Genomic DNA, 26,211 nt, shown 5'->3' on the forward strand with positions numbered 1-26,211 from the left:
TTCTACCCAATCGGTTCTTGGCGAGGCATTGAAAAACCTCCTTGGTCTTTGTAGTTGAATCTGCACCCCACATATTCCATTTCTGATGTGATTTTTTTGAGCACGTTTTTACTTATTTAGGCTCCTTGCCATAACAAAGGGTTTGAATACTTATTGACTCAAGACATTTCAGTGTTACGTTTTTTATGAATACATTTTTTTTTTTTTGAATAATAACTTTGTGTGTAGATCAGTGACACACTATTCGAATGGTTTAATTCAAGCTACAACATGTGGGGAAACGGGGTGTGATACTTTCTGAAGGCACAGTATCAGAACACAGATCAAAATTGGTCTTTTACAGCATGAGTTTCATCAACTGTTGTACAATATGATGCTAAACACAGGAAAAACAGCATTTTGACTGTACTGGACCTTTAACACTGCGTTTGACTAGTAATATAGACTAGGTTTATGAAATACTTAGAACAGAGTATTGAGTTTGTAAATATAAGAAAAAGACACCGTTTCACACAAAGTATGTGTTTGATATGGACCGGGTTGTGCACTAATGGGGCATTCCATTGGTTTTCAAGCGGGGTCTTTGCCCACCGGTGCCACTGGCGAGCTCAATCAAGCGCACCATTGGATTGACCGGGGAAAGAATTAGGAGCAGCGTCACTCTAAATCACCAGTATGGAGATGCACCTGTCATCCTTCTGAAGATGTATTTAAACTCCTGACAACCCTACAGGAGGCATTCGGCTGTTGTGCCTCAAAGAGAGAACTTTGTTCGTCTAAACTAACCCAACGGTCAACATGCCCACCACGAGTGCTACTGATGACCGTCTGAGCAAGTTCAAGAACAAGGGTAAAGAGCCGTCGGTAAGTCAGCTCCGTAGCCTCGACTTTGGTTCTCCAAACTGCCTAGTTGAAGGTCCTTCCCTTTGGTTTTTGTGCTGCATTCATTTTTCCACATTTCGGTTTTGGATCGTTTTCCCCTCCAACTCCATTACGGGATGACAGCACCTATATCCTTTAATTGTAACGATTTTCCGAGAATTTGACGAGTTAAAAAAATATTTAAAAAAAGAAGCCTGATTGTAGCCTGATCGATGTCTTTTTGTCTGTAGAAGCTCCGTGAGCGGCGGATCGCGGAGTGCGTAGAGCTGCGTAAAGCCGCGAAGAACGAGAACTTCCTCAAGAGGAGGAACATTACCACTCTACCGGGGGATGCGGACCAGTCACCGGAGTTGAACAACGACAACCACGAGGTACATATTTGAGTTGTTACAGTAAAGGGATTGTTCTCCCAAATTACTATTCATTTTACCTAGGCGGTGAAGTTCTATGGAAGTGTGACCCAGGCTATCCGTATTTTGTCTCCACATTTAACGTTTTATCAACAAGTGGCGTATCAAAAACCCTTTCAAGTGACGGGATTGGTATTAGAGGATTTGAACGTTTTTGGACATTGTGTGAAATGTTGAAATTGACTTATGACTTGAATGGTGTTTGTGCACGTGCTGAAACGTCTTGAGAATCTAATTCATGGCTTGGTGGCAAACTACCTTAAAGTAATCACTCGTTAACAGTCATATTTGTGGCCTACAATCAAACCATGGCTAAGGGATGTTACGAGGAGTGCCTGGACACAGCCCTTAGCTGTGGTATATTGGCCATATACCACCAACCTCTGAGGTACCTTCGTATTAAACTGGGTATTAACATAATTAAACCAGTAAAAATACATGTTGTCATGCCCATTTTATATGGTCTGATATGCCATGGCTTTCAGCCAATCAGCATTCAGGGCTTGAACCACCCAGTTTACAAGTTGTCTTGGCACCTCCAGGATGTTGGCTTATCAAAGATAAAACAGCATCCCAAATAACACCATTCTGTACGTGGTTTACACCTTTAGCCTCTATGGACCCTGGTTAAAAGTCCACTAGTGGAGACTAGGGTGCCATTTGGGAAGCAGATCTGGTCGAGGTTGATCTATTTCAATTCAGGAAGTAACCTCAAATTCCTAAACCACATGTCAGAGTATTGTGGGTATTCTTTTATTTGAATGTCAGTTTACTGACTTGAAATTGACCCTGCATTGCTATTTAAAAGGAAATGACTCCATCTCTGCAGGGCTATTTCTGTAGAATAGTATGGTTGTCATGCTTTGTCTCCAGGTGACTGCGATTACCATCGAGGAGGTTGTTGGCCATGTGAACAGTGACTCCAAGGAGAGACAGACCAGAGGATGTCAGGCTGCCAGGTAAGGTCCAGCATTGGCTTGGTAATTGACCCTGACTTTGGTGTTACCAGCAGCACTTACCAACTGACCTGCATATGACCTCTTCTGGTTGACACTTTGGCAGCGGTCTCATTTCTCAACCGTTTTGATAAGTCTTTTGCTGTGCATCTCGCTTTAGACCAGTCAGTGAAATTCTGTTTTGAAGATTGTTAAGGTCATAATCATGTCCACTGGCAAGAGAACACTGCACCTTTAACATTGATGTAGTAGAAACAGTTAATGGCTGTGGGGAAGAGGAAGACTTAGTCGGTTGCACCACTGAATGCATTAATTCCAGGACTAGGTAACTCACCCCCCCCCCTTCTGTAGGAAGATGCTGTCCCGTGAGTGTAACCCCCCTCTAAAGGAGATTGTGGAGGCAGGGCTGCTATCCAGATTTGTCGAGTTCCTAGGAAGGGATGATGACCCCAGTCTGCAGTTTGAAGCCGCCTGGGCTCTAACCAACATCGCCTCGGGGACCTCCTGGCACACACAACAGGTGCGTGCACACACAGCCCTGGGCTTTCACCATTGCTTCAGGTACTCGGATAGCTGGGGCTCGGCTAACCTGGTGAGTCCCTCTCGGTGGTGAAAGCGTACTAGACTGAACTAAATATATAAACGCAACATGTAAAGTGTTGGTTTCATGAGCTGAAATAAAAGATCCTGGAAGTCTTCTAGCTTACTTCTCAAATTTTGTGCACATAGTTGTTAACATCTGTTAGTGAGCATTTCTCCTTTGACCACACCTGTCAGGTGGATGGTTTATCAATTAGCTGTTTAATCAGCGTGATCATTACACCGGTGCACCTTATATATGCCATTTAGCAGACGCTTTTATCCAAAGCGACTTAGTCATGTGTGCATACATTCTACGTATGGGTGGTCCCGGGAATCGAACCCACTACCCTGGCGTTTTAAGCGCCATGCTCTACCAACTGTGCTACAGAAGCAGAAGGACACCTTGTGCTGGGGACAATAAAAGGCCACTGTAAAATGTGCCGTTTGTCACAACACAATGCCACATGTCTCAAGTTGAGGTGAGTGCAATTGGCATGCTGACTGCAGGAATGTCAACTAGAGCTGTTGCCAGAGAACTGAAGATTAATTTCTCTACCATAAGCCGCTCAATATAATTTTAGAGAATTTGGCAGTATGTCCAACCGGCTTCACAATGGCAGACCACATGTAAACGTGGCAGCCCAGGACTGCTTCACCTGGGGGGAAAAGTCTGAGACAGCCACCCTGACAGATGAAACTGAGTACCTAGCTAAAGTGCTTTTGTGGGGGGTGGGAAACGCTCTGATTGGCTGGGCCACTGTCCAATCATGTGAAAGCCATAGAATAGCGCGTACTACCGTTCCAATTGATTTCCTTATGAATTAACTCGGTCATGTTTGTTTTCAGTGTGTATATATATCTCTTTCCAAACTGTTGCACTGATCAGAAACCTCTAGATGGCACAAGTGGTGCCAGCCTTTTAAACTGCATTGTTTAGGGCTTGTAAGTAAACATTTACTACACCTGTTGTATTTGACCCATGTGATGTAGCCTTTGCTTGGCCTGGCTGTAGTTGACTGGTGTAATGTCTCCCTCTACAGGTGGTAGAGCATGGTGCAGTCCCAGCTTTCATATCTCTGCTGGCATCCCCCATGTTGCACATCAGTGAGCAGGCTGTCTGGGCCCTGGGTAACATAGCAGGTAACACCGAGCCCAGGAAACATGAGGTCCACTGTGCTTGGAACAAAAGCCTACATGTTAAAAGACCGTTTCCTGTTTTCAGGTGATGGACCGGCGTATCGAGATACTCTGATAGAATGTAACGTGATCCCTGCTCTGCTGTCTAGAATCACCCCAGACACACCTGTAAGTTCCCGACCACCTGTGGGGTCCTTAACGTCCACCTGTGGGGTCCTTAACGTCCACCTGTGGGGTCCTTAACGTCCACCTGTGGGGTCCTTAACGTCCACCTGTGGGGTCCTTAACGTCCACCTGTGGGGTCCTTAACGTCCACCTGTGGGGTCCTTAACGTCCACCTGTGGGGTCCTTAACGTCCACCTGTGGGGTCCTTAACGTCCACCTGTGGGGTCCTTAACGTCCACCTGTGGGGTCCTTAACGTCCACCTGTGGGGTCCTTAACGTTATGGTTTGGCACCTTTGTCACCTGCCATGTTTGAACCAATTTTACATTCTGTTCCTTAACAAATTGTTTCTTCTGTTCTGACCCGTAAAAATACAATTCTTAACGTCTTTTGACTCAAACTTTAAGATTTCACAATTAGTGTGGCTCATGCAGCTTTTCTATGGAGTGGGCAAACTATTTACTGTCGTTGAAAATAAGAATTTATTAACTGACTTGCCTAGTAAAATAAAGATGGAATGGTCATGCTTTGGCCAGACGAGTAGGGAGCAAGATGCAGGTGAGGGAGGAGGAGGCTTGGCTTTAATGCAGGTCATAAGATGCCCAGTGCTGAATTAGGCCTGCGGAGATATTGTATTGACAGTAGTCAGACCCCTTGACTTATTCCACGTTCTGTTACATTACTGACTTATTCATTCTGTTCCTACCCTAAATTATAGAATATGGTCATTTTCAGTTTCCTGAACTGGTTACAATTCCTCTCTCCTCTCCAGGTGGGGTACCTTCGTAACTTGACATGGACCCTGTCTAACCTCTGTAGGAACAAGAACCCCTTCCCTCCCTTATCTGCTGTCCAACAGGTGACCTCCACAAACACACACTGTTGCACTCTGTTCTCTACTTCCTCATCTAGAAGTGTACACTTCCTCCCCCAGGTGCTGCCTTCTCTGATTCAGCTCCTCCACCTGAGTGATCAGGATATCTTGAGTGATGCATGCTGGGCCGTCTCCTATCTGACTGATGGTGCCAACGACCGTATCGATATTGTGGTCCAGACCGGTATTGTCCCCCGTCTGGTGTCCCTCATGAGCTTTGAGGCGCTCACTGTGGTGGTAAATAAAGTTATGGTTGTCTTTAAAAGACTAGTGCTCCGTTACTGTCAGAGGGACTGACTCGCTGTGGGGGGTGGGACTGACTTGCTGTGGGGGGTGGGACTGACCCAGGGCTCGCTGTGGCCACTAAAGGCCTGTGGTGTTCTAAACTAACTCCAGCTTCTCTCTCCCTCTCCAGACCCCAGCTCTGCGCTCCATAGGGAACATAGTGAGTGGCTCAGATGTCCAGACTCAGGTGACTAAACTATGGACTGATGCACTTTAGCAGTTAGTTTTTGACCTGTAGTTGCTGTTCATCTCCTCAGCTCTTGGAATCTGTTTTGTCTGTGACCTTGACCAAGGCACTTGGCAGAAAGCTGTTCCAGGGTGCTGTACTCTGGCTGACCCTGTAAAAACACACTTCACAGCACTTAGCCAGTGGTTTTATGGTTGCCTGTAAGCTTTAGCAGTTAACCAATATTCCCTTGCTGAGAATGTAATTCCATTGAACTGGCTACTACACTATGATTACAAAGCTTTGTCCATTTGTATTGTAGTTCATTAGGATACATTGTTATGATCCGGTGGCGAGGATACTGAACTACCTGTAAGCTTGATTTGAACTTTGTGACCTTAATACTTGTATTCCTGTCAGGTGGCCATTGACGCCGGGGTGCTGTCTGTCCTGCCTAGTTTAATGAGACACAGCAAAGCCAGTGTTCAGAAGGAGGCAACCTGGGCCGTGTCTAACATCGCTGCTGGTCCAGCTCAACAGATACAACAACTGCTCACCTGCGGCCTGCTGCCCCCGCTTATCGACCTGCTACGCAACGTTGGTGACACCTCACTGCACCTGCACACTAGCCAACAGCATACAGCAGCGACTCACCTGTGCTTTTTCAAACTTCTCCTTTGGAACCCCCAGATGTTACAATGTATCTGAACTAGAACACCTTTTAATCAAGGACTTGATGATTAGTTGACAAGTTGTATCAGATGGGCTTGTTCTGGATCGGCTGGCTGGGGGTCCTGGAGGAGAGGTTTGGGAACCACATGTCTACCGCCTGCACTTATAGACCAGAGGTGTCCTACGACGCAGGTTTAAGTTCAACTGAAGTTAGCTGGCTGAGTTTCAACACAGGATAAAAGGGTCATACAAATGCTGCTGACTTTTTTAGCCAGGTACATTGTCTATGGCAACGAATTCTTCACAACATCTCCACTTACCCTGAAGGAAGTGTCTGAGTAATTAGTTGAGGACCAAATAAGATTCCCTCCCCCTCAAAAGACTTATCATCGCTTTCATTTGATGACTAAAAATATTGAATTGTTTTGAAATAGTTCAAATACAATGTTTTAAAGCCTCATGCACAGTAACACTTTTGTAAGACATAATAAAATGTATCGACAGGAGTGGGAGGCTTGTCCATTCGTAAGCTCAAGTCAGCATTAACAATCTGTAATAGACTAACTTCTAAAAGCCTCACTTTAGTTTTGATGTTTCAGCATTCGACTAGCCTTGTGGGACGTGTAGTTACAACCTGCAAGAGGCAATAGCCACATCGTAGTACTGATGAACCCTGGAATGTGAAGCTGGCTAGGTCGCGGTACTGATGAACCCTAGAATGTGAAGCTGGCTAGGTCGCGGTACTGATGAACCATGGAATGAACCCTGAATGTGACGGCTGGCTAGGAACCCTGGAATGTGACGCTGGCTAGGTCGGTACTGATGAACCCTGGAATGTGAAGCTGGCTAGGTCGCGGTACTGATGAACCCTGGAATGTGAAGCTGGCTAGGTCGCGGTACTGATGAACCCTGGAATGTGAAGCTGTCTAGGTCGCTGGCTACTGATGAACCCTGGAATGTGAAGCTGGCTAGGTCACGGTACTGATGAACCCTGGAATGTGAAGCTGGCTAGGTCGCGGTACTGATGAACCCTGGAATGTGAAGCTGGCTAGGTCGCGGTACTGATGAACCCTGGAATGTGAAGCTGTCTAGGTCGCGGTACTGATGAACCCTGGAATGTGATGCTGTCTAGGTCGCGGTACTGATGAACCCTGGAATGTGATGCTGGCTAGGTCGCGGTACTGATGAACCCTGGAATGTGATGCTGGCTAGGTCACGGTACTGATGAACCCTGGAATGTGATGCTGGCTAGGTCGCGGTACTGATGAACCCTGGAATGTGATGCTGGCTAGGTCGCGGTACTGATGAACCCTGGAATGTGAAGCTGGCTAGGTCGCGGTACTGATGAACCCTGGAATGTGAAGCTGTCTAGGTCGCGGTACTGATGAACCCTGGAATGTGAAGCTGGCTAGGTTGCGGTACTGATGAACCCTGGAATGTGAAGCTGGCTAGGTCGCGGTACTGATGAACCCTGGAATGTGACGCTGGCTAGCTGTAGATCTACTCAGGGTTTAACTTGTACAGGAGGATACCGCTATGTAATGGTAGTTAAACACCACTCGCTCCACATTAGATGCGCTCACAGGTGGCAATTTGATGGACTTTACTGTAAAGGGCGTAGACACTTACCCCGTATCTCAGTGACTGATGCAGTGTGGGTCACGACTAACCACTCCAGTCTAATCCCCTATATCTGGTGTTTTCCCAGGGGGACTTTAAGACTCAGCGGGAGGCGGTGTGGGCCATAACTAACTTCACCAGCGGGGGCACTGTGGAGCAAGTTATCCAACTGGTCCAATCAGGAGGCCTGGAGGCCATCCTCAACCTACTGACTGTCAAAGACTCCAAGACCATCCTCGTCATATTGGACGCCATCAACAACCTCTTCATGGTGAGATACCTAGTCATTGCTGCTACTTTTAAAGTTTAGGGGGTGACTCGCTTTCTCTCCCAGGCAGCGGAGAAGCAGTCTGTTTGAGGAGCTACCTCGTTACGTTCGTTCTCTTGTCCCAGGCAGCCGAGAAGCAGTCTGTTCGAGGAGCTACCTTGTAAAACCTCATTATGTTCTCTCATGCCCTCTTGTTCCAGGCAGCAGAGAAGATGGGTGAGACTGATAAGCTGTGTCTACTGGTTGAGGAGTTGGGAGGCCTGGATAAGATTGAGATGCTGCAGAACCATGAGAATGACACCGTGTACCGTACTGCCCAGGCACTCATAGAGAAGTTCTTCACTGATGTCAGTAAATATGACCTGGAAGTTAGTCTCTGTCTGAAGTGTTGACACAGTCAAGTCCCTGATCCCTCATGCCCCCCCCCCCTCGGTGCAATGCTACTCTTCCTCCAATTAGCTTTTGCTTGAGAATTCATTGAGTTGACTGCTTTTACACTTCAGACAGAGCCCTGGAACAATCTTATTGCATTTACAATTTGTAGTTTTAAAATCGACTTGATCAGGTTAGTCTAACATCTTGCATTGTCCCAGGAGGAGCCTGAGGGTCTGCAGACTGAAGCCACGGAAGCCACTGACACAACCTTTGCCTTCAAGACCCAGGATGTGCAGAAGACCTTCCGGTTTTAATAATCCCACAGGATGTCCAGTGTTAAAATACAACATGATTTTGGAATATTAATAAATATATTTTTTGCACTTTTGGTCCAGCTGATTAGTTTATCAACTCCACTGTAATGTTTCATTGTTTACTAGGGTGGTATCAGATTCATACACCCCCCCCGATGGGTATCACAGGCAGCACACATGGTGCTATTTCATACCAAGGAGGTATTGACTTCTGTAACTAAACCTTGATCTCAAGCCACTTATCTGGCAAGTTAACATAGTTGGCGCATGTCTACTTAACCAAGATAACTTAGTTTTAAGAGTTGGGCCAGTAACAACGGTAACAACGGTCGTTTGACTTGTGCCCCTACTAGGTGAGAAATCAGATGCTGCCTTCAGCAAATTATATAAATGTAGCATGCACCCCCTGAGCTTCTGGGTGGCACAACCCCCCTCCCAAATGATATAAATGTAGCATGCACCCCCTGAACTTCTGGGTGGCGCAACCCCCTCCCAAATGATATAAATGTAGCATGCACCCCCTGAGCTTCTGGGTGTTACATGATCTCTTGCACAATCCCATTTGAATACTACTGACGAGCTACTTTGGTTACGGCCGTTCCCTACAGGCTGTTTTCAAATTAATGTTCAATTGAGCTGACTTGCTTTCCCATTTAATGCAGTAACCCTGAACACCGTTACATTTCACTGGTGCAAATCTCTGACTAGTCCCTACTGTTAATGGTAAAAACCTGGTTAGGGGTAACTGTCTCACTGGTCCTTATTAGAACTATTGGCACAGTTCCTGATATTTGTTGGTCAATTCAGAATTTTAATCTCTAACAGAAGCATGGTCTTCAAATCTACCAATCATGGAACATATTGAAAGCTTCTGTTCTTCCAACGGAACGATGGGGAATTATTGAACGGAAACATCGGCTGTATTGATGCGTTAGCAAAGTTTTCAAACCAACTGTTTCTGGGAGTCCGTCTTCAAACCTACGGTTTCTGGGAGTCCGTTTTCAAACCAACGGTTTCTGGGAGTCCGTCTTCAAACCAACTGTTTCTGGGAGTCCGTCTTCAAACCAACTGTTTCTGGGAGTCCGTCTTCAAACCTACGGTTTCTGGGAGTCCCGTCTTCAAACCTACGGTTTCTGGGAGTCCGTTTTCAGACCTACGGTTTCTGGGAGTCCGTTTTCAGACCAACTGTTTCTGGGAGTCCGTCTTCAAACCTACGGTTTCTGGGAGTCCGTTTTCAAACCAACTGTTTCTGGGAGTCCGTCTTCAAACCAACTGTTTCTGGGAGTCCGTCTTCAAACCAACTGTTTCTGGGAGTCCGTCTTCAAACCAACTGTTTCTGGGAGTCCGTCTTCAAACCAACTGTTTCTGGGAGTCCGTCTTCAAACCAACTGTTTCTGGGAGTCCGTCTTCAAACCAACTGTTTCTGGGAGTCCGTCTTCAAACCAACGGTTTCTGGGAGTCCGTTTTCAAACCAACGGTTTCTGGGAGTCCGTCTTCAAACCTACGGTTTCTGGGAGTCCGTTTTCAGACCAACGGTTTCTGGGAGTCCGTCTTCAAACCAACGGTTTCTGGGAGTCCGTTTTCAGTTCTGTTTGGTGCTTAGTGAGTGTGACCAAGATGGCATTTATTCAGCCATTTCCCAACCTCCAGGGGTAGGCAATTTTGGCTCGAGGGCCACATTTGGCGTTACAATTTGTTCAAAAGCCATTTGCAGGCCAGAAAGGTGACGCCATTTACTGTGTAGGTCCATTATAATGGGCATCTAGTTCCACACACTCGTGGCCTGGAGTCCAGCGGGCTGAATTGGCTCACCTGCATTAGATGGAACATCGTTTTATATGTTTTATATGGATGAGAACCAAGCCATAGATGGCTAACAGACCGTTGTCCTTAATGTTCAGATGAGGTGGAAGTTGGGTGTTTTTATACAGACACCCTGGCTAGCTCATGGCCTTGGAGAATACTGCAAAGCACGTTCGTTAAAGCTAAACCTGGATGTGTATTTCTGGGTGAACCAAGTAGACCCAAGCTTTTCTTTCTAAAAACTGAAGTTAGTACCTTCGCAATGTATTCAGACCCCTTTTTCCACATTTTGTTTTCCACAGTTTGTTCTAAAATGGATGTTTTTTTGTTCCCTCCATCTACACAACACCCCATAATGACAGCAAAAACAAATCCAATCCCCCAAAAAAACATTTACAGTCCCAGTTAAGTATGGACACCTATTTGACATTGTAGAATATTGGTGAAGACTATGAAATTACACCTATGGAATCCTGTAGTAACCAAAAAAGTGATAAAACAAATAATAACAAAAATATATTTTAGATTCTTCGAAGTAGCCACCCTTTGCCTTTGACAGCTTTGCACACTCTTGGCATTATCACCCGGAATGCTTTTCCAACAATCTTGAAGGAGTTCCTATGCTGTACACTTTTACTTCAGTCTGTGGTCCAACTCATCCCAAACCATCTCAATTGGGTTGAGGTCATCTGATGCAGCACTCCATCACTCTCCTTGGTCAAATAGCCCTTACAACGCCTGGAGGTGTCCTGTTGAAAAACCAATTATAGTCCCACAAAGCCCAAACCAGATGGGATGGTATATCGCTGCAGAATACTGTGGTTGCCATACTGGTTAAGTGTGCCTTGAATTCTAAATAAATCACAGTGTCACCATCAAAGCACCTCCACACCACCTCCTCCATGCTTCACAGTGGGAACCACATGCAGAGATCATCTGTTCAGCTACACTGCGTCTCACGAAGACACTACTGTTGGAACCAAAAATCTATCATTTGGACTCATCAGACCAAAGGACAGATTTCCACCGGTCTAATGTCCATTGCTCTTGTTTCTTGGCCCAAGCAAGTCTCTTCTCATTATTGGTGTCCTTTAGGGGTCCCGAGTGGCGCAGCATTCTAAGTCACTGCATCTTAGAGCGAGAGGCGTCACTACAGACCCTGGGTCGAATCCAGGCAGAATCACACCCGGCCGTGATTGGGACTCCCATAAGGAGGTGTATAATAGGCCCAGCATCGTCCGGGTTTGGCCAGTGTAGTCTGTGATTGTAAATAAGAATATGTTCTTACCTGACTTGCCTAGTTAAATAAAGGTAACATGTTTTTTTAAAAATAGTAGTGGTTTCTTTGCAGCAATTTGACCATGAAGTCTCCTCTGAACAGTTGATGTTGAGATGTGTCTGTTACTTGAACTCTGTGAAGCATTTATTTGGGCTGAAATTTCTGAGGCTGGTAACTCTAATGAACTTATCCTCTGCAGCAGAGGTAACTCTGGGTCTTCCTTTCCTGTGGCGCTCCTCATGAGAGCCAGTTAACTCTAATGAACTTATCCTCTGCAGCAGAGGTAACTCTGGGTCTCTGGGTCTTCCTTTCCTGTGGCGGTCCTCATCAGAGTCAGTCATCATAGAGCTTGATGGTTTTTGTGACTTGATGGTTTCTGCATTTGAAGAAACTTTCAAAGTTTCCGTATTGACTGAACTCATGTCTTAAAGTAATGATGGACTGTCGTTTCTCTATTTGAGCTGTTCTTGTCATTTGGAGCTTGACTGAATGGCTGGTTGACTGGCTGGTTGGTTGACTGAGTGGCTGGTTGACTGAATGGCTGGTTGACTGAATGGCTGGTTGACTGAATGGCTGGTTGATAATGGCTGGTTGGTTGACTGGCTGGTTGGTTGACTGAATGGCTGGTTGACTGGCTGGTTGGTTGACTGAGTGGCTGGTTGACTGGCTGGTTGACTGGCTGGTTGGTTGACTGAGTGGCTGGTTGACTGAACTGGTGGCTGGTTGACTGGCTGGTTGGTTGACTGGCTGGTTGGTTGACTGAGTGGCTGGTTGACTGAGTGGCTGGTTGACTGGCTGGTTGGTTGACTGACTGGCTGGTTGGTTGACTGAGTGGCTGGTTGGTTGACTGAGTGGCTGGTTGACTGGCTGGCTGGTTGACTGGCTGGTTGGTTGACTGAGTGGCTGGTTGACTGGCTGGCTGGTTGACTGACTGACTGACAGGCTGGCTGACCTCTCCTATCCAGAGGTGTTGAGAGTAAGGGCTGTCCAGCTTGTCTCCTATCTGACAGAGGTGAGAAGAGTGGAAGAAGGGAGTAATGTTGAACAAACCATGGCAGTTGGATTAGAGACATCTGTAAATGTTCCTCGCCAACAGGATCCTGACATGTTAAAAAAAGGTGGACTTTGTATTGTTTATAGCATTGGGTATAAACTGCAGAGAGGAAATAGGAGAAAAGAGGTATTGTGGGTGTGGCTGAACGTTTATTAGGGACTCCTTCATCACAGGCCCTTGAGTCTGTATAGGGATGTGATCTGGACTACGACTGAAGGAGTGGGATGGGTTTAAGGATGTATTTTATTTTTTCTATTGTATTTGTTTTTTCCCTTTTTCCCGCAATGGATTTTTTCCCCCTCCGTTCATTACCCATACAGTAGGTGGCGGCATACACCTTTAACGTTTGTTTGCGGACCGGCATAACACCACAGAAGAAGAAGGTACGTCCTGGGGATACCGAATAGCAAAAACCTGAATGTCAAGCTACTCTTTTCTGTCATACCAACGTGATTATTTTCGGGTTGTAATGTTCTCTTCATTGTAACTATTATATGTTTTTACGTATTCATACATGAATTGCACATCGTGTGGAGACAGACGTCTTTTTCAGTTCAATATAAACGTAGAGGCTGGCAAGATATTTCAACGCTAACGCATTGCAAAGCTAGTGAAGCTAACCAGCCGATTTGGACAGGACGTTACACCATGGAGCCCGAAGCACAAATACGAAACGTACGTTCATCTCAATGTGACCATGTTTTTTCATCAACGGACATGTTATAGATGATGTGATGACTCCCAAGACGAGGCTTTGTGTGTGTGTGTGCGTGTGTGTGTGTGTGTGTGTGTGTGTGTGTGTGTGTGTGTGTGTGTGTGTGTTGATCACTATGTTTGGTTGTTTTTAGCTACGGGACTTTCTGATGGTCTACAACCGGATGACAGAGATCTGTTTCCAGAGATGCACCAGTAACTTCAACTACAGAAGTCTCACCATGGACGAGGTGAGGCCTGGCTCGTTACATGGCTGTGGGTGAGAGATGGGGCTCGGTAGATCAACTCCTCAGGGACCTGGCTCTGTCTTTACCCAGTGGTGTAGTGATGGTTGTTTTTAGGTGAGAGGGGCAAAATCGTTTCCTCATTCAAAGTTTTTTTTTGTATTGATGTAGCCTGTTGAATGAATAAACACACACACACACACACACACACACACACACACAGCATTCGGAAAGTATTCAGACCCCTTGACATTTTCCCCACATTGTTACGTTACAGCCTTATTCTAAAATAGATTTTCTCTTTGCAATCTACACACAATACCCCATAATGACAAAGGAAAAACAGGTTTAGAAATTTGTGCAAATGTATAAAAAAAAAAAAAAACTGAAATATCACATTTAAATAAGTATTCAGACCTTTTCCTCAGTACTTTTTTGAAGTACCTTTTGACAGAGATTACAGCCTGGAGTCTACTAGATGCTACAAGTTTGGCACACCTGTATTTGGGGAGTTTCTCCCATTCTTCTCTGCAGATCCTCTCAAGCTCTGTCAGGTTGGCTGGGGAGCGTCGCGGAACAGCTATTTTCAGGTCTTTCCAGAGATGTTTGATTGGGTTCAAGTCTGGACATTCAGAGACTTGTCCCGAAGCCACTCCTGCGTTGTCTTGGCTGTGTTTAAGATCATTGTCCTTTTGGAAGGTCCTGAGCGCTCTGGAGCAGATTTTCATCAGTACTTTCATCAGTACTTTGCTCTGCTCATCTTTCCCTTGATCCTGACTAGTCTCCCAGTCCCTGCTGCTGAAAAACATCCCTCGCAGCATGATGCTGCCACCACCATGCTTCACCATAGGGATGCTGCCAGGTTTCCTCCAGACAAGCAAAGGTTTCATCAGACCAGAGAATATTGTTTCTCAGGATCTGAGAGTCGTTTAGGTGCCTATTGGCAATCTCCATGTGCCTTTTACTGAGTGGCTTCCGTCTGGCCACTCTACCAAAAAGGCCAGATTGGTTGAGTGCTGCAGAGATGGTTGTCCTTCTGGAAGGTTCTCCCAAAGCGGAGCTCTGGAGCTCTGTCAGAGTGACTGTCGGGTTCTTGATCCTGACCAAGGCTCTCCTCCCACGATTGCTCAGTTTGGCTGGGCAGCCAGCTCTAGGAAGAGTATTGGTGGTTCCAAACTTCTTCTATTTAAGAGTGATGGATACCACTGTGTTCTTGTGGACCTTCAATGCTACAGACAGTTTTTTGGTACCCTCTGCCAGATCTGTGCCTTGTCACAATCCTGTCTCGGAGCTGTACGGACAATTCCTTCAACGTCATGGCTTGGTTTTTGCTCTGACATGCCCTGTCAACTGTGGGACCTTATATAGACAGGTGTGTGCCTTTCCAAATCATGTCCAATCAATTGAATTTACCACAGGAGGACTCAATTCAAGTTGTAGAAACATCTTAACAACAAGTATAGCTTTAATTTGGTGTATTGCGTGTGTGATTTCATGAAAGTTTAATTTTTATAGTATTTTTTTTTTTGAATTTCTGCATTTTCACTTGGATGTTGGCCAGGTGGGACGCTTACTGTCCCACATGTCCCAGAGAAACATCTCCAGGATGATCAATGGAAACAGGATGCACCGGAGCTCAATTTCGTGTCTCATAGCAAAGGGTCTGAATCCTTATGTAAATAATAAATAAGGTCTTTCTGTTTTTTATTTTTTTAAAGCATTTGCAAACATTTCTAAAAACCTCTCTGCGTTGTCATTGTGGTGTATTGTGATGTCATTGTGGGGTATTGTGATGTCACTGTGGGGTATTGTGATGTCATTGTGGTGTATTGTGATGTCATTGTGGTGTATTGTGATGTCATTGTGGTGTATTGTGATGTCATTGTGGGGTATTGGGATGTCATTATAGGGTATTGTGATGGTATTGTGTGTAGATTTATGAGGAGAAAAAAAATCTATTTTAGAATAAGGCTGTAACGTAACAAAATGTGGAAAAAGTGAAGGGGTCTGAATACTTTCCAAATGCACTTTATATACAGTGGGGCAAAAAAAGTATTTAGTCAGCCACCAATTGTGCAAGTTCTCCCACTTAAAAAGACGAGAGAGGCCTGTAATTTTCATCAAATGTACACTTCAACTATGACAGACAAAATTAGGAAAAAAAATCCAGAAAATCACATTGTAGGATTTTTTTATGGATTTATTTGCAAATTATGGTGGAAAATAAGTATTTGGTCAATAACAAAAGTTTATCTCAATACTTTGTTATATACCCTTTGTTGGCAATGACCGAGGTCAAACGTTTTCTGTAAGTCTTCACAAGGTTTTCACACACTGTTGCTGGTATTTTGGCCCATTCCTCCATGCAGATCTCCTCTAGAGCAGTGATGTTTCGGGGCTGTTGCTGGGCAACACGGACTTTCAACTCCCTCCAAAGATTGTCTATGGGGTTGAGATCTGGAGACTGGCTAGGCCACTCCAGGACCTTGAAATGCTTCTTACGAAGCCACTCCTTCATTGCCCGGGCGGTGTGTTTGGGATCATTGTCATGCTGAAAGACCCAGCCAGGTTTCATCTTTAATGCCCTTGCTGATGGAAGGAGGTTTTCACTCAAAATCTCACGATTCATGGCCCCATTCATTCTTTCCTTTACATGGATCAGTCGTCCTGGTCCCTTTGCAGAAAAACAGCCCCAAAGCATGATGTTTCCACCCCCATGCTTCACAGTAGGTATGATAAGTCTTTGTCCTCAGGCCTGGAGGGAAGTCTTTGTCCTCAGGCCTGGAGGGAAGTCTTTGTCCTCAGGCCTGGAGGGAAGTCTTTGTCCTCAGGCCTGGAGGGAAGTCTTTGTCCTCAGGCCTGGAGGGAAGTCTTTGTCCTCAGGCCTGGAGGGAAGTCTTTGTCCTCAGGCCTGGAGGGAAGTCTTTGTCCTCAGGCCTGGAGGGAAGTCTTTGTCCTCAGGCCTGGAGGGAAGTCTTTGTCCTCAGGCCTGGAGGGAAGTCTTTGTCCTCAGGCCTGGAGGGAAGTCTGCTGTTTTAGATTTCTCTGCAGACCTGGGTCCAGCTGCCTCACCCTCCACCCTCTCCCGAACCCCCCCATGTACTGCACTGACACAAGTCATTCCATTACCCAAGAGCGGTTAATTATCCTTTACTGGTTCTAACAGCAGACCTATCAGCTTGCTGACAGCTCTTAACAAACTGTTGGAACAAATGGTGTTTGACCACATACAATGCTATTTCTCTGCTCTGTAAACAAATGAACAACAGACATCCAGCACGCTTATAGAGAAGGGCACTCAACATGTACAGCACTGACACAAATGACTGATGACTGGTTGAAAGAAATTGATAATAATAAGATAGTGGGAGCTGTACTGTTAGATTTCAGTGATACTGAAGGACTCGGTATTTAGAATGAGATGTGTTTAACACCCAGCCTGTGTTTATCCTCCCGTCCTCTAGGAGCGCTGTGCAGACAGCTGTGCCGGGAAGCTGATCCGCTCCAACCACCGTCTGATGGGCACCTATGTCAACCTGATGCCGGGGATGGTGCAGCGCCGCATGGCTGAGATGGAGAAGAAGAACGCTGAGCTGGTCACAGCAGAGGCTGAGGCTGCAGGTGCACTGGAGGGGACACCTGACTTGGCTGATCAAGGCCTACCTATAGCCTCAACCGGGGGTAAAGCCTCGGCTCCTGCCTCGGGGACAAGTGAGGCTATGACGGCTTCAGAGGTATCAGTGATGGCTGCCTCAGTCTTAAAGCCTGCTGTTTTAGATTTCTCTGCAGACCTGGGTCCAGCTGCCTCACCCTCCACCCCCTCCTCCACATCCACAGAGGTTAAACTAGCAGCTGCCTCACCCTCCACCCCAGCCTCAGAACCACTGGTGCCTTCCTCCCTCTCCCAGGCTGTGAATGGAGTAGGGCTCACCAGGCTGACTTCAGGCCCAATTTTAGAGTTGTCCCCTGTTAGACATGATCAATCCACTGTCACTGCTGCTCCCAGTGCAGCACCAAGTGGTCCCCACCTTAGTCGATAACCAGGCACCAGTAATGTTAGTTCCGCCCACATTTACATATGGTGCCTGTAGAGGCGACACCAGCGCCTACAATAGTGACTCTTATGGTTACACAGAGATAAGCCCTAACCCCAGGCCCTGCCCTAACCCCAGGCCCTGCCCTAACCCCAGGCCCTGCCCTATCCCTAACCCCAGGCCCTATCCCTAACCCCAGGCCCTATCCCTAACCCCAGGCTCGGCCCTAACCCCAGGCTCGGCCCTAACCCCAGGCTCGGCCCTAACCCCAGGCTCGGCCCTAACCCCAGGCCCTAGCCCTAACCCCAGGCCCTAGCCCCAGCCCCAGGCCCTAGCCCCAGGCCCTAGCCCTAACCCCAGGCCCTAGCCCTAACTCCGGCCCTAACCCCAGGCCCAGCCCTAACCCCGTAACCCCAGGCCCTGCCCTAACCCCAGGCCCTGCCCTAACCCCAGGCCCAGCCCTAACCCCAGGCCCAGCCCTAACCCCAGGCCCAGCCCTAACCCCAGCTCCATCCTAACCCCAGGCTCAGCCCTAACCCCAGGCTCAGCCCTAACCCCAGCCCTAACCCCAGGCCCAGCCCTAACCCCAGCTCCATCCCTAACCCCAGGCCCAGCCCTAACCCCAGCTCCATCCCTAGCTCCAGTACAGCTTCGGTCACAGTCCCAGCTCCTACCAGTGATGTCCCTCTCTCCCCCAACCATCCACCCTGACCACACAGGACTCTCAGCTGCCATCTTGAGTGTATGTGATCTATAGAATTGAACCAAGGATCCTGGAGAACTACTGGAAGTGAAACATTGTAATAATCAAGGTCTTCAGTCAGCTCTAATTGGCTGAATCAAGGGTGTCACCTTACTGCCCTACAGGGTAAGTGCTTGGTCATCAGCAATACAGAGTAGATATGATGATGATGATTTTACCTTGGTGTTACAACACTGTATAGGCACCATGATGGAAAAATACCTTTCTCTCAAATATTAAACGATTCTGGAGAGGAAGTCGTCGTTGTGATTTTTAGATTTCTTGTCAAACTTCTTTTCTATGATGTGTTTGTCTGTGTGATTTTTGAGGAGGTGGTAAATTGTTCGTCCCCTGAAGGAGTTAAAAGCAGTGACATGGACAAGACTATTGTTTCTCCTGGTCTGAGTGTCTTTAGGTGCCTTTTGGCAAACTTCAAGCAGGCTGTCATGTGCCTTTAACTGAGGAGTGGCTTTCGTCTGACCACTCTAACATAAAGGCCTGATAGAATAAGGGCCGGCAGGGTAGCCTAGTGGTTAGAGCGTTGGACTAGTTACCGGAAGGTTGCAAGTTCAAACCCCTGAGCTGACAAGGTACAAATCTGTCGTTCTGCCCCTGAACAGGCAGTTAACCCACTGTTCCCAGGCCGTCATTGAAAATAAGAATTTGTTCTTAACTGACTTGCCTGGTTAAATAAAGGTAAAAAAAAGGTTCTCCCATCTCCACAGAGAAACTCTGGAGATTTGTCAGATTGACCATTGGGTTATTCTCCCCGATTGCTCAGTTTGGCTGGGTGTTCAGCTCTAGGAAGAGTCTTTGTGTTTCCAAACTGCTTCCATTTAAGAATGATGGAGGCCACTGTGTTCTTGGGGACCTTCAATGCAGCAGACATTTTTTTGGTACCCTTCCCCAGATCTGTACCTCGACACAATCCTGTTTCAGAGCTCTACAGACAATTCCTTCGACATGGCTTGGTTTTTGCTCTGACATGCACTGTCAACTGTGGGACCAAACCATGTCTAATTAATTGAGTTTACCACAGGTGGACTCCAATTAAGTTGTGGAAACATCTCCAGGATGATCAATGGAAACAGGAAGCACCTGAGATCAATTACGAGTCTCACAGCAAAGGGTCTGAATACTTCTGTAAATAAGGTATTTCAGTTTTTAAATTTATAATAATTTTTCAAACATTTCTAAAATCCTCTTTTCGCTTTGTCATTATGGGTTATTGTGTGTAGATTGTTGAGGAAAATGTTTAATCTATTTTAGAATAAGATGGTTAGACGTTGGACAAAAAGGTGGAAGTTTCAAGGTTTGAATACTTTCCAAATGCTCTGTATGTACTGGCCCATGAATATTACAGTAAATGAGATATGGGTATATTAAAATGTAGTATAGAGCTAGGAAGCACGCCTGATGAACCAAACCACTCATCTTTCTGATAACAGATGTCATCACTTTGCTACAGAAAAATGTAGTGATCTTTCCTGGTATAAGTCATCAATTAGAGCTCTGAGGAATCTAGTCGATGTGACTTGGTCCGTTTCATTCACACCAATTGAGATTCTGCCTCTCATTTTGGGGGATAATATTTCTTATTCTTACTAGTGAAAATAATAAAGTATGGATTTTTAACATTTTTAAAGATAGACATAATCTGTAACCATTCAGAACAATTTCCTGAGTTGGCTTCATTAATTAGTGAGTCAAAATTATTTTATGAAGACCCAGCAGTGGTATCATTAGCAAATAGAATAAGTATGGTAGAAGACCCAGCAGTCAGGTTATTGATATAGATTAGTATGGTAGAAGACCCAGCAGTCAGGTTATTGATATAGATTAGTATGGTAGAGACCCAGCAGTCAGGTTATTGATATAGCTTAGTATGGTAGAAGACCCAGCAGTTTATTGATATAGATAAGTATGGTAGAAGACCCAGCAGGTTATTGATATAGATTAGTATGGTAGTAGACCCAGCAGGTTATTGATATAGATTAGTATGGTAGAAGACCCAGCAGTAAGGTTATTGATATAGATTAGTATGGTAGAAGACCCAGCAGTAAGGTTATTGATATAGATTAGTATGGTAGTAGACCCAGCAGTAAGGTTATTGATATAGATTAGTATGGTAGAAGACCCAGCAGTAAGGTTATTGATATAGATTAGTATGGTAGAAGACCCAGCAGTAAGGTTATTGATATAGATTAGTATGGTAGAAGACCCAGCAGTCAGGTTATTGATATAGATTAGTATGGTAGAAGGTTATTGATATAGATTAGTATGGTAGAATACCCAGCAGTAAGGTTATTGATATAGCTTAGTATGGTAGAAGACCCAGCAGGTTATTGATATAGATTAGTATGGTAGAATACCCAGCAGTAAGGGTATTGATATAGATTAGTATGGTATGGTAGAACACCCAGCAGGTTATTGATATAGATTAGTATGGTGGAAGACCCAGCAGTCAGGTTATTGATATAGATTAGTATGGTAGAAGACCCAGCAGTAAGGTTATTGATATAGATTAGTATGGTAGAAGACCCAGCAGTCAGGTTATTGATATAGATTAGTATGGTAGAACACCCAGCAGGTTGATATAGATTAGTATGGTGGAAGACCCAGCAGTCAGGTTATTGATATAGATTAGTATGGTAGAAGACCCAGCAGTAAGGTTATTGATATAGATTAGTATGGTAGAAGACCCAGCAGTAAGGTTATTGATATAGATTAGTATGGTAGAAGACCCAGCAGTAAGGTTATTGATATAGATTAGTATGGTAGAAGACCCAGCAGGTTATTGATATAGATTAGTATGGTAGAAGACCCAGCAGTAAGGTTATTGATATAGATTAGTATGGTAGAAGACCCAGCAGGTTATTGATATAGATTAGTATGGTAGAAGACCCAGCAGTAAGGTTATTGATATAGATTAGTATGGTAGAAGACCCAGCAGTAAGGTTATTGATATAGATTAGTATGGTAGAAGACCCAGCAGTAAGGTTATTGATATAGATTAGTATGGTAGAAGACCCAGCAGTCAGGTTATTGATATAGATTAGTATGGTAGAACACCCAGCAGGTTATTGATATAGATTAGTATGGTAGAAGACCCAGCAGGTTATTGATATAGATTAGTATGGTAGAAGACCCAGCAGTCAGGTTATTGATATAGATTAGTATGGTAGAAGACCCAGCAGTCAGGTTATTGATATAGATTAGTATGGTAGAAGACCCAGCAGTCAGGTTATTGATATAGATTAGTATGGTAGAAGACCCAGCAGTCAGGTTATTGATATAGATTAGTATGGTATGGTAGAACACCCAGCAGGTTATTGATATAGATTAGTATGGTAGAAGACCCAGCAGGTTATTGATATAGATTAGTATGGTAGAAGACCCAGCAGGTTATTGATATAGATTAGTATGGTAGAAGACCCAGCAGGTTATTGATATAGATTAGTATGGTAGAAGACCCAGCAGGTTATTGATATAGATTAGTATGGTAGAAGACCCAGCAGTAAGGTTATTGATATAGATTAGTATGGTAGTAGACCCAGCAGTCAGGTTATTGATATAGATTAGTATGGTAGAAGACCCAGCAGTAAGGTTATTGATATAGATTAGTATGGTAGAAGACCCAGCAGTAAGGTTATTGATATAGATTAGTATGGTAGAAGACCCAGCAGTCAGGTTATTGATATAGATTAGTATGGTAGAAGACCCAGCAGTCAGGTTATTGATATAGATTAGTATGGTATGGTAGAACACCCAGCAGGTTATTGATATAGATTAGTATGGTAGAAGACCCAGCAGGTTATTGATATAGATAAGTATGGTAGAAGACCCAGCAGGTTATTGATATAGATTAGTATGGTAGTAGACCCAGCAGGTTATTGATATAGATTAGTATGGTAGAAGACCCAGCAGTAAGGTTATTGATATAGATTAGTATGGTAGTAGACCCAGCAGTAAGGTTATTGATATAGATTAGTATGGTAGAAGACCCAGCAGTAAGGTTATTGATATAGATTAGTATGGTAGTAGACCCAGCAGTAAGGTTATTGATATAGATTAGTATGGTAGAAGACCCAGCAGTCAGGTTATTGATATAGATTAGTATGGTAGAAGACCCAGCAGTAAGGTTATTGATATAGATTAGTATGGTAGAAGACCCAGCAGTAAGTTATTGCTATAGATTAGTATGGTAGAAGACTCAGCAGTACAGTATCTGCTATTGATATAGATTGCTCTGTACTGTAGACCCAGCAGTCAGGTTATTGATATAGATGAGGAATAACAAGGTCTGTTATCCAGTATCTTTACCCTGTACCACAGATGTTGTTGCAGGTGTGTTGTAATGCACACCAGAGGATATCTTTACTGGGTATCTGCTCTTGTATAAGCACTTGTTCTGTATCTGCTCTGTACTGTATCTGCTCTGTATCTGCTCTGTACTGTATCTGCTTTAGTACTGTATCTGCTCATGTCAAACTGCTCTGTACTGTATCTGCTCTGTATTCTTTGTTGTATCAGGGCTGTGTACTTTATCTGTACTGTAAAAGAGCTGTATCTGTGGACTAGTTTCTGCTCTGTACTGTATCTGTTCTCTATAGTATCTGTACTGTATCTGCTCTGTATCTGGACTGTATCTGCTCTGTATCTGTCTGTATCTGTAAAAGGTCTGTATCTGATTTTATGTAATCTGCTTTATCTGTCCTGTACTGAATCTGCTCTGTATCTGCTCTGGTGAAGATATCTGTTTCTGGCTCTGTACTGATCTGCTCTGTTTCTGAGGCTCTGTCTCATCTGATCTGCTGCTGATATCTGTACTTATCTGACTCTCCGTATCTCCATGCTCTGATAAACTGAATCTGAGAACTGTATCTGTCACTGATTTTACATCAGTGTTCTGTCTTTATCTTTGACAGAGATGTACCTCTGTACTGTATCTGACATTCCCCGTATCTGCTCTGTATCTGCTACTGTACATTTTTACTGTACAAACCCTTAACCAATAATGCTCTGTATCTTAAGGAAAAAATAAGTATCTGTAACAAATTATTCTGTAGCAGTAAATCTGATCTATATCTGCTGTTACTGTACTGAGTATCTGTAGGCTGTATCTGTTACTGTATCTGAGTCTGTACTGTATCTGCTATGTATCTGTACTGTATCTGGGGAGGCTATATACAGGGTGTTACTACTGATCTGTGGAGGCTGTATCTGGGTGTATCTGTACAGAGTCAATGGGGAGGCTGTATCTGGGTGTTACGGTACAGATCTGCTGGAGACTGTATACTGGGTATTACTGTATCTGAGTCTGTATCTGCTCTATACAGTATGCTACTGTATCTGCTTGTATCTGCTATATACAGGGTATCTGGTACAGAGTCTGTGTGGATCTGCTCTGTATCTGGGTGTTATCTGCACAGATCTAGTGTGGATCTGACTGTATCTGGGTATCTGTACAGAGTATCTGGGAGGCTATATACTGTATCTACAGAGTCAATGTGGAGGCTGTATCTGTTACGGTACAGAGTCAATGTGGAGGCTATCTGCAGGGTATTACTGTATCTGAGTCAACGTGTATCTATATACAGGGTGTACTGTACAGATTAGTGTATCTGCACTGTATCAGGGTATCTGCTCTGAGTATCTGCTCTATATCTGTACTGTATCTGTGGAGGCTGTATCTGTTCTGTACTGTATCTGGGGAGGCTGTATACAGGGTGTTCTGTATCTGAGTATCTGCAGGCTCTGTACTGTATCTGTACAGAGTATCTGCTCTGTATCTGCTCTGTATCTGTACAGTATCTGTGGAGGCTATATCTGCTCTGTATCTGCTCTGTACTGTAAACTGGGTGTATCTGCTCAGTATCTGTGTGTATCTGCACTGTATACTGTTATCTGTACAGAGTATCTGGGGAGGCTATCTGCTCTGTATGTATCTGTACTGTATCTGCTAAACACATCTGCTCTGTATCTGAGTCAATGTGGACTGTATCTGCTCTGTATCTGCTCTGTATCTGCTCTGTACTGTATCTGTACTCTCAATGTATCTGCTCTGTATCTGCTCTGATCTGTCTGTACTGTATCTGCTCTGTATCTGTACTGTATCTGTGGAGACTATATCTGCTCTGTACTGTATCAGAGTCTGTGGATCTGCTATATATCTGGTTTCTATACTGAGTCAATCTGCTCTGTATCTGGTACAGAGTCAATGTGGACTATATCTGCTCTTATCTGTATAGAGTCAATGTGGAGGCTATATACTGGGTATGATGGTACAGTAGTCTGTGGATCTATATACTGTATCTGTACAGAGTCATCTGGAGGCTATATACTGTATCTGCTCTGATCTGTACTGTATCTGCTCTGTATGTACTGTCTGGTAGAGTTATCTATAATGTATCTGAGAGTATCTGCATCTATACTGTATCTGCTCTGTGATTAGCTGTATCTGGATCTGTTGGGGTGGTATGCAAATTGGAGGGTCTCCAATTTGAGAACATGTTTGAAACTGTATCTGCTCTGTACTGTATCTGCTCTATATCTAACTGTACTGACTGTAGAAATAAGCTCATATCTGCTCTGTATCTGTATCTGTGTTGCCCTCTGTATCTGCTCTGAATCTGTATCTGCACTTTATCTGTAAAAAAAAGATCTGCAAAATAACACTATTTGTATCTGTATCTGCTCTGTACCAATCTGCACTGTATCCGACTGTATCTGTATCATAATAATTTATCTGCATTCATCTGTTAAAAATAGTTATTGCACTTGATTAGACTATCACTCTGTATCTGTATCTGTGATGTATGCTATGATGCTGGTAAAGTTGTCTCACTGCACAGTGCTATCTGTAAAAAAGCAGGCTATCTGCAAACAATATCTGTACAAGGATCTGTTCTGTATCTGCACCAGTATCTGCTCTGTACTGTATCTGTACTGTATCTGCACTGTACTGTATCTGTATCTGCAGTGTATCTGTACTGTATCTGCTCTGTACTGTATCTGCACTATCTGCAGTGTATCTGTACTGTATCTGCTCTGTACTGTATCTGTACTGTATCTGTACTGTATCTGTACTGTATCTGTGTTGTATCTGTACTGTATCTGTACTGTATCTGCACTGTATCTGCTCTGTACTGTATCTGTGCTGTATCTGTGTTGTATCTGTACTGTATCTGCACTGTATCTGCACTGTATCTGCTCTGTACTGTATCTGTACTGTATCTGCACTGTATCTGCTCTGTACTGTATCTGTACTGTATCTGTATCTGTACTGTATCTGTACTGTATCTGCTCTGTACTGTATCTGTACTGTATCTGTACTGTATCTGCACTGTATCTGTACTGTATCTGTACTGTATCTGCTCTGTATCTGTACTGTATCTGTACTGTATCTGCTCTGTATATGTACTGTATCTGCTCTGTATCTGTACTGTATCTGCTCTGTGTCTGTACTGTATCTGCACTGTATCTATGTTGTATCTGCACTGTATCTGCACTGTATCTGTATCTGCTCTGTATCTGCACTGTATATGTACTGTATCTGCACTGTATCTGTACTGTATCTGTATCTGCTCTTTATCTGCACTGTATCTGTACTGTATCTGCTCTGTATCTGTATCTGTACTGTATCTGCTCTGTATC

The 26,211-nt window shown here is 44.5% G+C and overlaps 2 protein-coding genes and 2 long non-coding RNA genes across 55 annotated transcripts; all 4 read left to right on the forward strand.

The window, feature by feature from the left end:
* The first annotated feature begins 658 nt into the window (after nucleotides 1–658).
* On the forward strand, nucleotides 659–8,774 carry kpna7 (karyopherin alpha 7 (importin alpha 8)). 2 transcript variants are annotated; one of them, XM_035762029.1, is made up of 13 exons: nucleotides 659–864; nucleotides 1,113–1,253; nucleotides 2,166–2,251; nucleotides 2,600–2,768; nucleotides 3,871–3,970; nucleotides 4,053–4,135; nucleotides 4,904–4,990; nucleotides 5,066–5,242; nucleotides 5,421–5,477; nucleotides 5,877–6,053; nucleotides 7,837–8,019; nucleotides 8,217–8,363; nucleotides 8,610–8,774. In XM_035762029.1, the coding sequence occupies exons 1-13, from the start codon at nucleotides 799–801 to the stop codon at nucleotides 8,703–8,705; spliced, it is 1,569 nt and encodes a 522-aa protein (XP_035617922.1). In that variant the 5' UTR covers nucleotides 659–798; the 3' UTR covers nucleotides 8,706–8,774. The 2 variants fall into 2 exon arrangements, with proteins under 2 accessions (XP_035617922.1, XP_035617923.1); XM_035762030.1 differs by having other exon boundaries at nucleotides 8,613–8,774.
* LOC127932978 (uncharacterized) lies at nucleotides 6,943–7,822 on the forward strand. 2 transcript variants are annotated; one of them, XR_008146538.1, is made up of 3 exons: nucleotides 6,943–7,058; nucleotides 7,141–7,340; nucleotides 7,381–7,822. It is a non-coding gene; the product is annotated as an uncharacterized LOC127932978 (long non-coding RNA). The 2 variants fall into 2 exon arrangements; XR_008146537.1 differs by having other exon boundaries at nucleotides 7,181–7,340.
* A 4,283-nt stretch (nucleotides 8,775–13,057) lies between the features above and the next one.
* timm10b (translocase of inner mitochondrial membrane 10 homolog B (yeast)) lies at nucleotides 13,058–18,812 on the forward strand. The gene is made up of 3 exons (XM_035762028.2): nucleotides 13,058–13,516; nucleotides 13,690–13,785; nucleotides 17,244–18,812. Exons 1-3 carry the CDS (start codon nucleotides 13,490–13,492, stop codon nucleotides 17,817–17,819), a joined length of 699 nt encoding a protein of 232 aa, XP_035617921.1. The 5' UTR covers nucleotides 13,058–13,489; the 3' UTR covers nucleotides 17,820–18,812.
* A 1,501-nt stretch (nucleotides 18,813–20,313) lies between these two features.
* LOC127932979 (uncharacterized) lies at nucleotides 20,314–22,756 on the forward strand. Of its 50 annotated transcripts, none has more exons than XR_008146551.1 (8): nucleotides 20,320–20,380; nucleotides 20,662–20,816; nucleotides 21,011–21,107; nucleotides 21,513–21,596; nucleotides 21,673–21,840; nucleotides 22,120–22,287; nucleotides 22,445–22,486; nucleotides 22,613–22,756. It is a non-coding gene; the product is annotated as an uncharacterized LOC127932979 (long non-coding RNA). The 50 variants fall into 50 exon arrangements; XR_008146553.1 differs by lacking the exon at nucleotides 22,445–22,486 and adding an exon at nucleotides 22,529–22,570; XR_008146574.1 differs by having other exon boundaries at nucleotides 22,204–22,287.
* The last annotated feature ends 3,455 nt before the right edge of the window (nucleotides 22,757–26,211 follow it).

Source organism: Oncorhynchus keta, chromosome 11 (assembly GCF_023373465.1).
Source record: "Oncorhynchus keta strain PuntledgeMale-10-30-2019 chromosome 11, Oket_V2, whole genome shotgun sequence".
In the NCBI taxonomy this organism is placed as follows: Eukaryota; Metazoa; Chordata; class Actinopteri; order Salmoniformes; family Salmonidae; genus Oncorhynchus; species Oncorhynchus keta.